The sequence below is a fragment of the Solea solea genome, chromosome 21 (assembly GCF_958295425.1).
Source record: "Solea solea chromosome 21, fSolSol10.1, whole genome shotgun sequence".
Lineage (NCBI taxonomy): Eukaryota > Metazoa > Chordata > Actinopteri > Pleuronectiformes > Soleidae > Solea > Solea solea.
In genome coordinates this window covers 17,316,853-17,331,393 of record NC_081154.1, presented here as the reverse complement: position 1 = coordinate 17,331,393, position 14,541 = coordinate 17,316,853, and the positions used below count along the sequence as shown (strand labels likewise).

The window sequence follows — 14,541 nt, the reverse complement described above, 5'->3', positions numbered from 1 at the left end:
CCTGTTACTTCCTTATTAACGGCCAAAGTGTGCAACAGCTTATCAAAGCACGTCAACCAAGTCAATTTGGCTGTGATATAGACTTATTATTGGGCTATGTGTGGATACAAGATAAGATTAAATAAGATAATAATGTATTACTCCCACAATGGAAAAATGCACAAATGTACAATAAATTAGGATTATACAAATATATAGAATGGGCTTAATATTTACAGTTTAAACCAGGATTGCACTTGAAAACTGAAAATGAGAGTGTGATATTACACAATATAGCACTACTATAATTATGACTGCTACTACTATTATTCTATGATCATTTGTATTCACGTTAGTTACAATCACCCACCCTCTGCTAGTTTCACATGCTAGTTGGTTTGCTCTTCTTGGTTCCTTTGCATTGTCACAACAGGAAGTAATATTTATAGCATGTGGTTTATGTGTATACAGAACTACCGAAAAGAAAAAAAGGGAAAAAAACAGCAACCGCACCATTTTAACATCAAGTCCAGTGAGTGTCTAATATAACGATGCAGAACTCAGTTAAATAAAATGTCAAAAGTATCATTGTTAAACAGCGTTCACTGGGGAAACATGAGGAGGAAGTTCACATCAAGAAATGATAACAGCATTTCCTCACAAGCTTTTGCGCTACATAGACACCGTGCCTGTTATTCTTTAGTATGTTTTGCACCATAATCTTACTGATACATAACATTCATATTTACCATGTTGCTCATGTCGTCGATCTTAGTCCATACAAACCTTGAAAGTGATCATGTTCCGATTTACGTGCTGCTGGGTGGGTTAAATGCAGAGAAAGGTGATTAATAAAGTAAAGTATAATAATACATTTTATTTGGAGGCGCCTCTCTGGGCACTCGAGGACACCGTACAATACATAAATAAATAAAAACACTAAGAGAAAAATTAGTCGTATGAAAATTAGTCGTATGAAGTATGTATAATAATTCATACGACTAAGATTAGTCAGACAAGTTAAGGATAATCAGAAAAAAATAACATACACACACTAACTAGTATATACACATAGGGTGATGTGTATAGTACAACAATATAATATAATTATGCTGCTGAGTGACTTTTTCCATATACATTGCACACGTCAGATAATCTGATATTATATTATAGCAGGGGTCACCAACCTTTTTTAAAACCGAGAGCTACCTGAAGGGTAGAGAATAATATGGAGGAGTACCATATTAACATTTTAAGCAAATTACCATTTACTGTAAAGGATCAATATCATGCCTTCAATTGCATACACATTAATTCCAGAGCTTACTCTTTTTTATAAACGACACCAATGATACTTTACTGAGTGATCATATGGATATATGGTGCTCGCAGGCGCGACATGGTGACCACTGTTTTATATTATATATGTTTATATTATTCACTTCTGTTGGGCAGTCTGATGGCAGTGGGAAGAAATGCACCGAAACAAGCTTGGTAGGTAGCTCAGGAGTAGCAGCCATTTTTAATTTAACTAGACTATTAATCAACCCAAGCTCAAACCTGCATATTTATCTTTTGAAAGCCTTATTCTCAGTCTTTGTCATATATTTGGCAAAAACCAATTCGCAGTCACAGTTTATCGTCCACCTGCACCTTATTCAGAGTTCCTATTAGAGTTCTCTGAATTCTAATCTGAGTTAGTACTAAAGACAGATAAAGAACAGTGACAGTCTTTGTTCTGCATTTAATTCACCGTTAGAATCAGTTGGTTTTACTCAACATGTGAACAAACCAACTCATTTCTTTACTCACACCCTCAAATCTTGTTGGTATTGATATTGAAAACCTGAAGATTTTTCCCCTAAACCCTCTCCTAACTGATCATTATTTACTCACATTTAATTGCACAATAATGAACTGCAATAACATAAATAAAAAATACAGCTACAGCCAGTGTCTGTCTGATAAAAATATGAATACATTCAAAGAGATGTAAGCTTTATTTAACTCAGTGCTATATGTCAGTATATCTGAAGTTACCTGTTGTGATTTTCAGGGTGTAGTAAGCTTTTCAAAAGTGCAGGGATGGATGTGGTTCATGGGCTAATAAAAACAGACTTCTTGGAACAAACATGACATGAAAATAAAAATATGATAAGTAAATAATGTCTTATATTTTATTATCAATATTGACAACTTCAGGCTTTCATATGTCCAAAATAAGTCAAAACTTAAAATGAACTTAGCTAGTTCCCGCCTCCTCAGCACGAGCTGAACGATAAATCTAACACACCAATCATCAGCCGGTCACACTCAAAGCCATTGTCATGGTGATTTCATCCTAACCAGTCCCTAAATTTAAAAGAAGTATATCTACAGGGAAAAAAAACCCCAAAATACAGTATTATAAGAATTAAGTGCAAAAAGCCTGTAGGGTTGAATATTGTGTGTCTGGGGTTAACAAAGCTCTCTGAGGGCAGTGGCGTTGGCGTACATCATGTCCACGTCGTCGTACACAACGTCTTCACTCTCATCTTGTTCCAGACAGTCCATGATGCACCGGTGCAGGAAAATATACTGCCACTGAAGCGAAAGAAAGTAAATAAATAAAGTTACTTCATGAATCATCGTGTGGATGTGTGTTCAAAAACATTTGTCTTAAGATAGGTACATTTAAGAACCCCTGTTTCAGAGGACTGAAATGTGAAACTACTTTCATAAGTGAGCAAATTTGCAAAGGGTATGTCTGAAAATTTAATTACACAACCTTGTATTTACAACGTAACTGAGGAAGCCTAACAGCTTGGCCTGTAGTGGTGTAATATGACCCGTTTTACCTCCGTCTGCACCATGTGTGTTCGACTCTGTCTCATCTTGTGCACAACAGCATAGACGCTCACTGCATTGTTGTGGCCGAGCTGCTGCAGCAGCACATCCAGGGCAATTAGCGTGCCTGCCCCCCCCACTCCAGCACTTACAGAGAGAACACAGCAACAGAAGCAGCTGATCATTGTGACTGTAACATTACGGGCAGTAAGGCTGCATATATTAGGGACTTCTCCTTGAGTGTGCCTGACAGCACTAGAGATAAATGCTGTGGGCTGTGGTTTCACTGACTAAAAATTAATGCATCGGAAGAAAAACTAAAGGTTCTGATAGTGTCCGTGACAGAGACAATTTTTCTGTACCTGCCGTGAACCACAGTTGGTGCTCCAGCCCCTTCTTTCTCCATGTGCCATCTCACCAGTCCTCTAAACTGGATCAGGGGGATAGTGCCCTCTGGGACTCCGTGGTCAGGCCAGGCTGTGAAGTGGAAGTGTGTCACTGTGCGCTCCTCTGAGGAGTCGATCTGATTCACACAGAAGATTCACACAGAGGAGTGTTAAACCCAAAAGGTAGATGTCCTCAGTTCAAACAAAAACTATATTTTAAAGGTGTTTCATACATGTTTCACACTAAATTCCCTCAATGTCCAGTGGCATTCCTCTTGCTCAGATGTGATGGTGACCCACACCCCTTTGTAAAAGCGAGGCGTGCTGTCTTCAGGCCAGTAATGATCACACTTGGGCTAAGAAAAGGAAACATTAGAGGAAAAATAGATATGTAATGACAATTTACAACAGTCTGCTGACAAACAACTTGAGTCCAGTTTTTAACTTAAAGGGGAATTCCAGTATTTTGATTCGCACATGCGACCAAAATTTTTAAGAGTGCACCTAACAATTTTTCTAGGTCGCACTGGTGCACCTGACGCTGTCCAGGTGAAAATGTAAATTTCTTTTGTTTGTGCATCATCTCTCTGTGTTCTCCTGTGACCAAACTCACACTCATGGTAGGATCATATTGTGGTATAAACCAATAAGAGACAGAGCTAGGGCGAGGCTTTGCCTCTGATTGGCTGAGGTACTGTTCACTGCTCTAAGTTATGTGTGTTTAAAGATTGCGAGTGACGGCCAGTGTTGCCAACTTAGCGACTTTATTGCTAAATCTGGCGACTTTCCAACTCCTCCGAGCGACTTTTTTTGGATGAAGAAGAAAGAAAGAATGAAGATACTTCTCGACTCAGGGGAAACTGAGGTTGGGAAGCACAATTTTTCAAAAATACTACACCTATTCTAGTTACACCAATGCAAAGTGGTGACATTCTTGAATTTGCACCTGTCTTTAAATCTTATAACAAAACATACTTAGATGTTCCTCGAGACTCACCCGTCCTCCCTCAACGCAGTTGGTTACCATGACGATGCCTTTCACCTGTTGCTCCCAAATCATCCTCCAGAAATCATTGACAGTGGAGGGCAGAGGACCCTGAGTGGCGATGAACTCTTTCTTGCTGTTGTAGCCCTGAGATAGACAAAAGGGAGGAGTGATTTGGGGAGTTTTCCATTTGTTGCATTCTAACATTCTAATTAGATATCATTAATTGAAAAGCAGCATTTCATAATCTTTCTACAGAGGTGTAATATTGCCATAAATTTGCTTTGTTAAACAACCTGTTTATTTTTCAATTACATAGTCATCCAGTGATACCTACTGGAATGTAATTAGCATTAATGTAGTCAGACCTCCCCTTGGACTTGGATGTATTCAGCTTCACCCGAGACCAGTCATCTAGGATGAAACAGGTGAACACAGTTATGAGGAGATGCTTCAGTGACTCAGTGGAACACTGTCAGCAGTGTCACAGCACCAGACTTACACGGCAGGATGTTGTTGAAACGATTCTTTTCTTTGTTTCCAGGCAGGGTGCTGACTTTATGTTTCTGCTTTGTGCCAACAGGAGCAAGGCTCTGCATGGAATTGGCACGTCAGTGACACAGAGGTCAACAGAAAAACCACATGGATACCTTTACGATTTTATAATCTTACACAAAAACAAGAACATTTTTAATCCACCTTATATTCGTCACTGAAACCTCTGTTGTCATCTGCAATTAACGCGTGGTAGTGAGCTGGAAACGCTGATACATGTATAGGTCTGACAAAAATAAAACATAAACAGTTTAAATATCACATCAATGATTCATTCATTCATTGCATACCGCTTAATCCTACACATAAGAGTTTGAGGTCGCTGTAGCCAATCCCAGCTGACACAGGACAAAAGGCAGGTACACTCTGGACAGGTCAGCGGTTAATGCAACCATTTACTGTCAAATAACCTTTGCATGTTTTTGGACTGTGGGAGGAAACCAGACAACTCAGAGAAAACGATGGATTACTTGATGTAACCCTGGTTCTTTGAGCAGAGTAAGATGTTTCACTATGGGATATCACCTTGGCATGACCAACCAGGAAAGCTCCAGTGGCACCACGTCTGTCAGTGACAGACAGGTCGAACCCCCTTCATACTGCCACAGCCGACCTGCCCCTTAAAATCATTCTTTGCCTAGTGCAAGGAGGTTTGTGAAACACCTCCATTTTAATGAAAAGAGGAAAAAAAACAATACACAAATCAAAAGAAAAAAAACAGCTGACATGATGTGAGAGAGAGGGGAGAGCGACACACGGCCCAAAGGAACAGGAAACTTGACCGTTGACGCGCTGTAAACAAGTGAGAACATCTTTAAACTATGTTTAGATGCAGATTACACACGGTCTGTATAACGTATAACTCATTTATTTAAATGTTGATGTTCTTGTAAAATAATTTTATGTGATTCCAATCTTCCTCTTCTTCATGCGAGACACAAAGTGTTAAGTCTCTGTTCCTCTGCAGAGGAGAATGGGGGTGGTTCCTCTGTGGGACACCTGGATGCTGACTCCACCACCTTAGGCATCAGTGCTAGTCACATGTTCCACCGTGTGACCCTTCATACATACAACTTACAGAATAAAGCTTGAGCATTTTGTAATATGACCATTATAATATGACAATTTTAAAGTGTGATTATAGGTTTATTTACTTGTAACTTCTGTGGACGCCTTTGGATCCACCATTGAATTTCTTGTTTCTATTGTGGGGAAAGAAAAGACACAGTAGATGTTCACTGCCAGATTCCATTAGTGTTAGATATTAAAGCTGCAGTGTTATGTTAGCGGAGGTACCTACCTGATTAAATTTGTTTTTTTATAAATAATGATGACCACCAGTAATACCAGGATACAGAAAAGCAGCACACCGAGTGATGCTCCGCCAATGACTCCTACAGGGATTCAAATCTGAGTTCAGTATCTTTACCTTTATGTTTTCCACTAATAGGAATTTTATGATGAAAGATGAATGGTAAAAAGTTGAAAAAAAATTAAGAAATCAGGAAATTTGTTTTTGACTTACCCCTTGGATCGGTAGCACATGAAAAAACAACCGGGTCAGAGCGCCTCACAGTCCCAGACAGTGACACTAACGATACAGTGTATGTTTGGGCAGGACGGAATCCGTGTATTGTTGCATGCTGCTCCCCATTTTCAGGAAATGTGTGAGTTTGCTCGGACACAGTCACCTCCACTGCAGTCCACAAGCCACGAGGTTTATTCCACACGATATTGATGGAATAGCCAGCATCCCAGTACTCACAGTGAGCACTCAAAGTTGGAGGAACTGATTGGAAACAAGTGGTCAGTCATCAGTCATCATCATCTACTGCTTTATCCTCCACCAGAGGGTCGTGCGGGGGTGCTGTGCCAATCTCAGCTACATCGGGCGATAGGTGGGGTACACCCTGGACAGTTCGCCAGTCCATCGCAGGGCCCACAACATATATATATATTTATATATATATTATATATGTATGTACATATATATATATATATATACTGTACATACATATATATGTATACACATATATATGTATATATATATATATATATTTTTAATATGTTATTATATTTCACTTTTTCTCTTATTTCTAGCTGTCCTTTGTTTTACCTGACATGTTTTTGTGGGTGCCCCTGTGTATAAGGGCAAAACCAGGACATCCATATGAACTACAAATGCATTAAACATAGTCGTGTAATTCAGTGTTATTATTTTTGGTGAGTCACAGTATTTGCAGTTGTACTTACGAATGGTTAGGTAGTGGCGACACTGTTCAAAGGATGTAGAATATATATTGTACATGAGACACACTTCGTACGTTGCACCAGGGTGAAGGCCAGTGAAGGACACATTGCTACCTCCAGGACTGACATGGGTTTGGTTATAAGAGGCTGTGGCGTTTGAGAATAAACCTTGAACAGTCCCTTGGATCGATGTGTTAGTCACGTGCCAGAACACATTTGCACAGTCTATGGCTGAAATGAATAAGAACAAACTGTTAGTGAAGACAAATGGTAAAGGGATAGTTATTTACTTCCACTTGTGATTGTATGAGGTATTGACAAAGAGTCTCAACAAATAAAATCTATGCCTGCTAAACTCTGACATTTGGTAATCTTAAAATTTTGTCTCAAGAATATATCTGGCACTTAATCTCATTGTTACACAGGACTTTTGGAGGGAAAAAGTCCATCAGGAACAACCAGAAGCTGCTGGTCTACTGCTGCCTCAAGTTTGTGTCACTAAAGTAAATCTGAACAAAGGATTTTGAAGAAGTCATTAAATTTGTACTTATTGATGGAGGCAGCAGTGGATCAGGTTTTTCCTGTCTTTGTGTAGAATTGCTGATTTTGTGGAAGGATTTTGGTGCGAGTGAGTGATTTACAAACTTCATTATCAGCCAGATCCTCTATGCCTCTCAGAGATGTTCCGATACCATTTTTTCCCTCCCGATACCGATTCCGATACTCGTGCTGTCGGTATCGGCCGATACCGAGTACCGATACCGAGTACCGATACCAGTGTGTTAAAAAAAAAAATCATACTATGCCTGCGTGTGATACTGTGATATGATTATCATTGTGGTAAGGCCTTGCTCAGGTTAAACCCTTTGTAAAACATGAATGAATACAGCAAATGGAAGCCATTTATTTTTATATTTATTTTTAAATAGAACAGTATAAAAAACAGTAGTGCAACAGCAACTTAAATAAATATAGGAATAATTATAAAAAAACAAATTAAAGTGCAGCCATTATGTACTAAACTAAAAAGGCATTTAAATCTTTAAATAGTGCAGTATCATGGTATCGGATCGGTGCCTGGACTCCAGTACTCGCCGATACCGATACCAGCATTTTTGGCAGTATCGGAGGCTTTTCCGATACTGGTATCGGAATCGGAACAACTCTAATGCTTCTCACTCTCTCTAGGTCGCCACAATGGACCATCTGCTTTTTCAGTGATCCACATATTTGATTTAGCAGTGCCCCCCATGTTCAGTGGTACTCCAGCCCTTGAGCTGTTGGGATTCAAGCCAGGTTCCTTTGCCACTAGGCCGTTGGCAGCTCGGCCAATAGCCAGATAAAGTGAAGTCTCAGGTTTGGACATCAGGTGTCAGTACATCATACAAAAACAGCGTGTGCCATTTTTAGGGTGTAGGTCTGCATATACCTGTTACTGTGAAGCCTGTATAAGCAGTACTGTTGAGTCCGGAGAACATTGTGGTCACACTGAAGGGATACTCTGTCCCAGGTTTCAGAGAAGTGACTGAAGAGGACACATCTAAGGAATTGTCTGGGCTCACGGTCACATCAAGGCCATTCATCTGAAGCAAGTAGCTCCAGTCTCTATTCACACCATCCCACTTCAGAGTCACTCTGGTCACTGAACGTTCACTTACTGTGACCAAAGACACCGCTGGAGGAACTGATGAGAAAAGGATGAAAAAAGAATGAATGAATGAATTCATATTCACACACAACCACACACACTGATTCAGATTCAGATTTCCACGTGACATACATGAGAAAATGGACAGTGAATGTCATATCTAGAAAGTTGTGTTAAGTTATGTTTAGTTTTGCCTTCTATTTGTTGTCTTGTGACTTTCTTAGTTGCTACTTTGTTTTGTCCCTTTTTGAGCCATCAGTTTTTTCCTCGTGAAGAGTGATTTTGATTTGGCACCTTGCCCAAACCTTTTGTCTCCTCCCAGTGAGTGATTATAATTTGTTATTTTTGCCTTTTGCTTATCTAGTGATTCCTCGATAGAGTGATTTTCTGTTGTTACTTTTCCTCCTTTGAGAGTGATTTTTATTTGTTACTTTGTCCAATAAATTGGAATATTTTTGGAAGTTGTCTCTGAGTCGTGCTATTGGGTTCAAGTCCTTGTTCGGTTGTGACAGTGAAGAGTTGAATTAGTCTTGGTTACTTAAAGGAATACTAGATTGATTTGCATTTATCTTTGTATTACTAGAATAGGGGTAGTATTTTTGAAAAACTGTGCTTCCCAACCTCAGTTTCCCGTGAGTTGAGAAATATCTTCCTTCTTTTCTTATGTGCTCACCAGTGACACTTGGTCCTGTTAGCGTAACTGTTAGCAAAGATGGCGGACACTGTTTACATTCTGGTCCCGTCTGGTCCCGAGTGCGGAATTAGCGTTTAAAAGCGGACTGTCCCGGTGGAGCGGCCCATGTAAATCGGGCGCCAGGAGTCAGCAGCAACTTCGGCAACCCACCTGACCCGAGGTTTTAATTGACAGATTACACGCACAATAAGCAGAAATGTCATGCATTATGAACGCCTGACAGACCACCCACTCACATTTACCTTCCATTCTTGACTAAAACAACACTGCTGGAAAGGGTTGAAGTGGGCAAACACGGCTGAGGCCACCATGAAAACCATGGACAAACCCACGAGGAACCCATATTGTCAGCCTAAATAAAATCCTTATCCACATGGACATGTTGGCTGGGTAGCTGAGAGGGAAGGAATTTAGTTTTTTTTTCAAACTTTATTTCCTTTTTGTGGTATGTGTTGTCATTTTATAGGGATTGATTGTGTTAATATGTGCCAGCCTTTATAAAAACATACCTGAATGTAAAAGCATCTTACCAGTGGCTGCAGCGAGGTTTACTCCACGGCTCCTGATGTTTGCAAACACAGTGAAGAGACTGAAGTCATATCTAGTTCCACTGCTGAGACCTGAGATTGTCTCTGTCACATATACATTTCTCTCTGATGCAGTGACGTTTATCTCTTGTCCATTGAACACTAGAGTGTAACTGAGGATGTTTCCCACTTTTTTCCACTGCAGAGTTACACTGGTCTCAGTCTGTTCCACTGATGTAAACTCCTCTGTGCTGCAAGGGACTGGAATGTAAAAAGACATGAAGAGGACACTGAATTATAAAATGACAGAATAACGCGTCATTCAATTCATTTATTTCATCACAATTAAACAGAGTGAGCAATTTCTATCAGTTCTTAGATTTTGACCTATGATGGAGTAAAAGCATCTTACCAGTGGCTGCAGTCAGGTCTACTCCACTGCTCGTGTTGTTTTCAAACACAGTGAAGAGACTGAAGTCATATTTAGCTCCACTGCTCAGATCCAAGATTGTCTGTGTCACATATTCATTTCCGTCTTGTGCAGTGACGTTTATCTCTCGTCCATTGTACTTGAGTAAATATTTGGTGAAGTTTTCCACTTTTTTCCACTGCAGAGTTACACTGGTCTCATTCTGTATCACTGATTTAAACTCCTCTGCATTTGGAGGAAGTGAGATTAAAGAATAAGAGAAAACAATTTAATGTTAAAATCATGTATCATCACAAAGGGGCGACACACACAGCAGTCTGAACCTCACACTTAAAAAACATGAACTGTCACTACTGAACGACACTGAGTAGAAATTATATTTAAAAAGGATAATAATAATAATATAAAAATATTACACACATCATAAGATGTATAATAGTCCTACTTATGAGTAGGGACACTTTAAAAAGGAATGAATGGTTTCATTAATGTATATTAAAGTGTCCACTTCTGTCCCTACAGCATGTCTGTGATGCCCTGTGTTAAACAAATACTCCCTCCTTGTCAGTAGGAAATTAAATCATGCATCTGATGTTGTTTTGCTTTTATTGTGAGGTCCTGGCCTTACATCTACTTTTTTATTTCTGTGGGAACAAAGGCACACTCCCATCTTCTTTTGTTTATTTCAAGAGCTACGTCACAGAAATGTGTGCGTGCAGTTTGGGGTCAGAAAAAACACACTCGTACCATTAACTAACAGTCCAACACATAAAATGCCTACTTGTAGCGTAGTTGGTTGTGAAAATAGAACCAGCCAGTTCCTCAGAATCCCTACAGGATCTTATCCCTTTCAAAAAACAAGCATTAAAAAGAGAAGACTGGGGTGATGCTACTGCAGTCAAAGAGGCTTGTGTTTGTGGTGCTCAGTTCATTTCATACAAGTTATCATTTATCAGCTCTTTCTGTTAGATTACAATGAAAAGCCTGAATTTCACAGAAATGTGTGTCAGTGCACATATGTATAAGAAACCTATGCTGCCTAAAGTTATGTTGTGGTCTTGGACGTAGCTAGCTTGTAGTTAGCTGCCGGCCGGCTAGCGCGTTGACGAGTTAACATGGTGTGCTAAAAACGTTCCTTGTAAGACTTGTATGTGCATAGACTTTCTCGCGTGTACGGGCTAGCTTTATCTGTAAGGGAAGAGTGAATATCTGGCTATTGGATATCTGCCCACTTGCTAATATAGCCACTCTTTTATGGAAGCTGGGTCAGGCAGAATATTGCCGTCGGCTAGTACTAATTTATTTAGGTGTTGTTCGTGGTCCTTAGTCGGCAACGAAAGAACAAATTCAGAATTATTCGGTGGAGGACTGTGGACATACATGCTATACACTTACCTGTTGTGACGTTTTCTGACCCCAAACTGCGTGCGCATTCTCGCTAGGCTTGGAATGTTTGTATACAATGAAAGGGTCTATATATATATGTATGTTTATATATATACATATATACGTATATATATACACATACATACATACATATATATATATATATATACATATATACGTATATATATACACATACATACATATATATATATATTGTCTGGTTAGCCAGCAGGTGGCAGTGGTGTTTAATAAATGGCCAAAAATGTCTGTGTGTGTGTGTGTGCAGGAAAACCAATGGCATTCCCCCTTCAGTCTCTCTCGTTATCTGTGTGTGCTATATATATACACGTGTATACATATATAGTATATATGTATGTATATATACATATATATAAATATATATACATATATATATATATATATGTTATCCCACAGAAAGGTTTGAACTACAATAATCACTAATAATGAATCATCATTAATTAACATTGACCAGCAGCATTGTGATAGCAGTAACATCACCTCAGCCGACACTTACCTGCTGGTGACAGCGCTGCGTTGAAGCCAGTGACGCCCTAAACACAAAGGATTAAAGGTGTAAAAACAGTGAAAGACCATACACTGGGTAATCCATCCATCATCTACCACTTCATCCTCCACCAGAGGGTCACGGGGGGTGCTGTCCCAATCAGCTACATAGGGCGATAGGCGGGGTACACCCTGGACAGTTCACCAGTCCCTCGCAGGGCCACACGCACACACACACACACACACACACACCTTTGGTCAATTTAGAGTTTCCAATTTACCTAATCCCCATATTGCATGTTTTTGGACTGTGGGAGGAAGCCGGCAAAACCTGGAGAAAAACCCACGCACACGGGGAGAACATGCAAACTCCATGCAGAAAGGCCCTTCTTCCAACCGGGGCTCGAACCCGGGTCTTCTTGCTGCAAAGGCAAGAGCGCTAACCACTACACCAACCGTGCAGCCCCACATTGGGTAATAGTAGGTGTTAATCATTTTGCAACAGGGAAGTCATTTTATGGTAAATCCTTAACCAAGTAATAGCTTTATAATAACAATGGAAAAATAAAAGGACCCATTTCATCTCCTGCACTTGGATCCACCTTTGTACTCTCACCCTCTGTCAGTCAACTGTTCTAGTTGAGTTCTTTTCAAGATTTTTTCCATGTAGCTTATTCCTCCTTTGTAAGTCGCTTTGCTTAAATGCTTAAATGTAAATGTAAATAAAATGGTAATTTCCAGATTTGATTCAAAAGCTTTTTATGTGAAGGTGTTACACTGATAGTAGTCTAGTAATTATTGAATTACCTGGATTTTACTTTGAAGGTATTGTAGCATGCAAACATTGGTCTAGAATGGTTATTGAATTGAAAGATAAATACAAATAATTAGGACAATTGTCCTACCATTAATTAAAATTAAAATATCATCAACAGCATTTTTGTCATCCATACAAAAAAAAAACAGCATTATGAACTTCTCCAGTATTTAATATAATTATAATATAATTAATAATAAAATTAAACTTTAAACTTTATAACAGCTCCCACTCGTTCTTCTTAACATCTGGAGTCTTGAAATTTTCACAGTGTCTACATTAACTGTGGTTTTATCTGCATTGTTTCCTCTTCAGTTCAGAGTTACATTGTCTTGACCAAAGGAAAGCACACACACACACAAGTCTTACCCAGAGAGAGAGAGTCAGGAAGGCACGCAGCACCCAAAGGTCTGAGGTGAACGGTAAAGGCCTCATCACAGTGTTGACTGATTCAACTCCTCACATATTATGAACTGGTGAACTGTTTGTAGACCCATAAGAATCCCTCTGTTCTACTGTGGGTTGTGCCTCCTGTGTGTTGACACGCAAAGATTCCTCTCAACCCAGGGCAAGACGTAGTCAACTGGTAACTTTATTCCACTGGTGTTGACTTTTAATGCTTAACATATCCTCCTTTCATAACCTCTGCACTTTTCTCATATTGTGACAAGTGACTAAGTAAATGGCTGCTTCACTGTTTATCGTCTACCTGCACCTTATTCACAGTTCCTCTTAGAGTTCTCTGAATTCTTATCTGAGTTAGTACTAAAGACAGATAAAATCATAATTGTAGAGTATTTCAACATCCATGTAAATGTTGACCGCGATAGTCTTAGTTCTGCATTTAATTCACTGTTAGAATCAGTTGGTTTTACTCAACATGTGAATAAACCAACTCATTTCTTTAGTCACACCCTCGATCTTGTTTTAACTTATGGTATTGATTAGAACACTTGAAGATTTTTTCCCTCAAACCCTCTCCTAACTGATCATTAATAACTCACATTTAATTGTACAATAATGAACTGCAATAACATAACATAAAAAATACAGCTACAGCCAGTGTCTGATAAAAATATTAATACATTCAAAGAGACAGTGCAAGCTTTATTTAACTCAGTGCTATATGTCAGTACATCTGAAGTTACCTGTTGTTTAACTCTGATACTCGTGCTTTTAAATAGGCTTTATGTAGATTAGAAACTAGTCTAGAGGAATTTCATTTAGTCTGGATAGTTGGTTTATTTATTTATTTTTCCTTAATGTGACCCTAATACTCCATCGTAGGAAAGCACTTAAGTCTGGTGTTAAAAGCACAGTCACTGTCGAGGCAGAACTGTTTACTTATTTTGTGGCTTTGACAGTCTGACCAGTGTGAACATGTAGCATTGTTTTTTGTTCGTGTTTATGTTATTTTACGACTGCACTTGCTTCTTTTATATCTGTTGTGTTTGTGATGCACAACACTGAAAAATAACATCATATGCATTTACTTAAACACAGTCACGTCCCTGGATCCATTTGAGGATCCTG

The 14,541-nt window shown here is 39.2% G+C and overlaps 1 protein-coding gene across 1 annotated transcript in view; it reads right to left on the bottom strand.

Annotated features, from left to right (window-relative positions):
• Nucleotides 1–1,452: 1,452 nt before the first annotated feature.
• Nucleotides 1,453–14,541, bottom strand: part of LOC131448858 (receptor-type tyrosine-protein phosphatase H) — a 29,855-nt gene continuing 16,766 nt past the window's right edge. Inside the window, exons 3-18 of the mRNA XM_058621646.1 lie at nt 12,202–12,238; nt 10,263–10,505; nt 9,854–10,111; nt 8,411–8,665; nt 6,985–7,212; nt 6,257–6,520; nt 6,032–6,125; nt 5,886–5,933; nt 4,876–4,957; nt 4,679–4,769; nt 4,514–4,590; nt 4,189–4,323; nt 3,425–3,547; nt 3,168–3,328; nt 2,817–2,952; nt 1,453–2,562 (exon numbers count right to left, since the gene is read on the bottom strand). Of these exons, the coding sequence (XP_058477629.1) occupies nt 2,437–2,562; nt 2,817–2,952; nt 3,168–3,328; nt 3,425–3,547; nt 4,189–4,323; nt 4,514–4,590; nt 4,679–4,769; nt 4,876–4,957; nt 5,886–5,933; nt 6,032–6,125; nt 6,257–6,520; nt 6,985–7,212; nt 8,411–8,665; nt 9,854–10,111; nt 10,263–10,505; nt 12,202–12,238 (2,358 nt within the window). The 3' untranslated portion in view covers nt 1,453–2,436. The remainder of the gene's footprint in view (nt 2,563–2,816; nt 2,953–3,167; nt 3,329–3,424; nt 3,548–4,188; nt 4,324–4,513; nt 4,591–4,678; nt 4,770–4,875; nt 4,958–5,885; nt 5,934–6,031; nt 6,126–6,256; nt 6,521–6,984; nt 7,213–8,410; nt 8,666–9,853; nt 10,112–10,262; nt 10,506–12,201; nt 12,239–14,541) is intronic.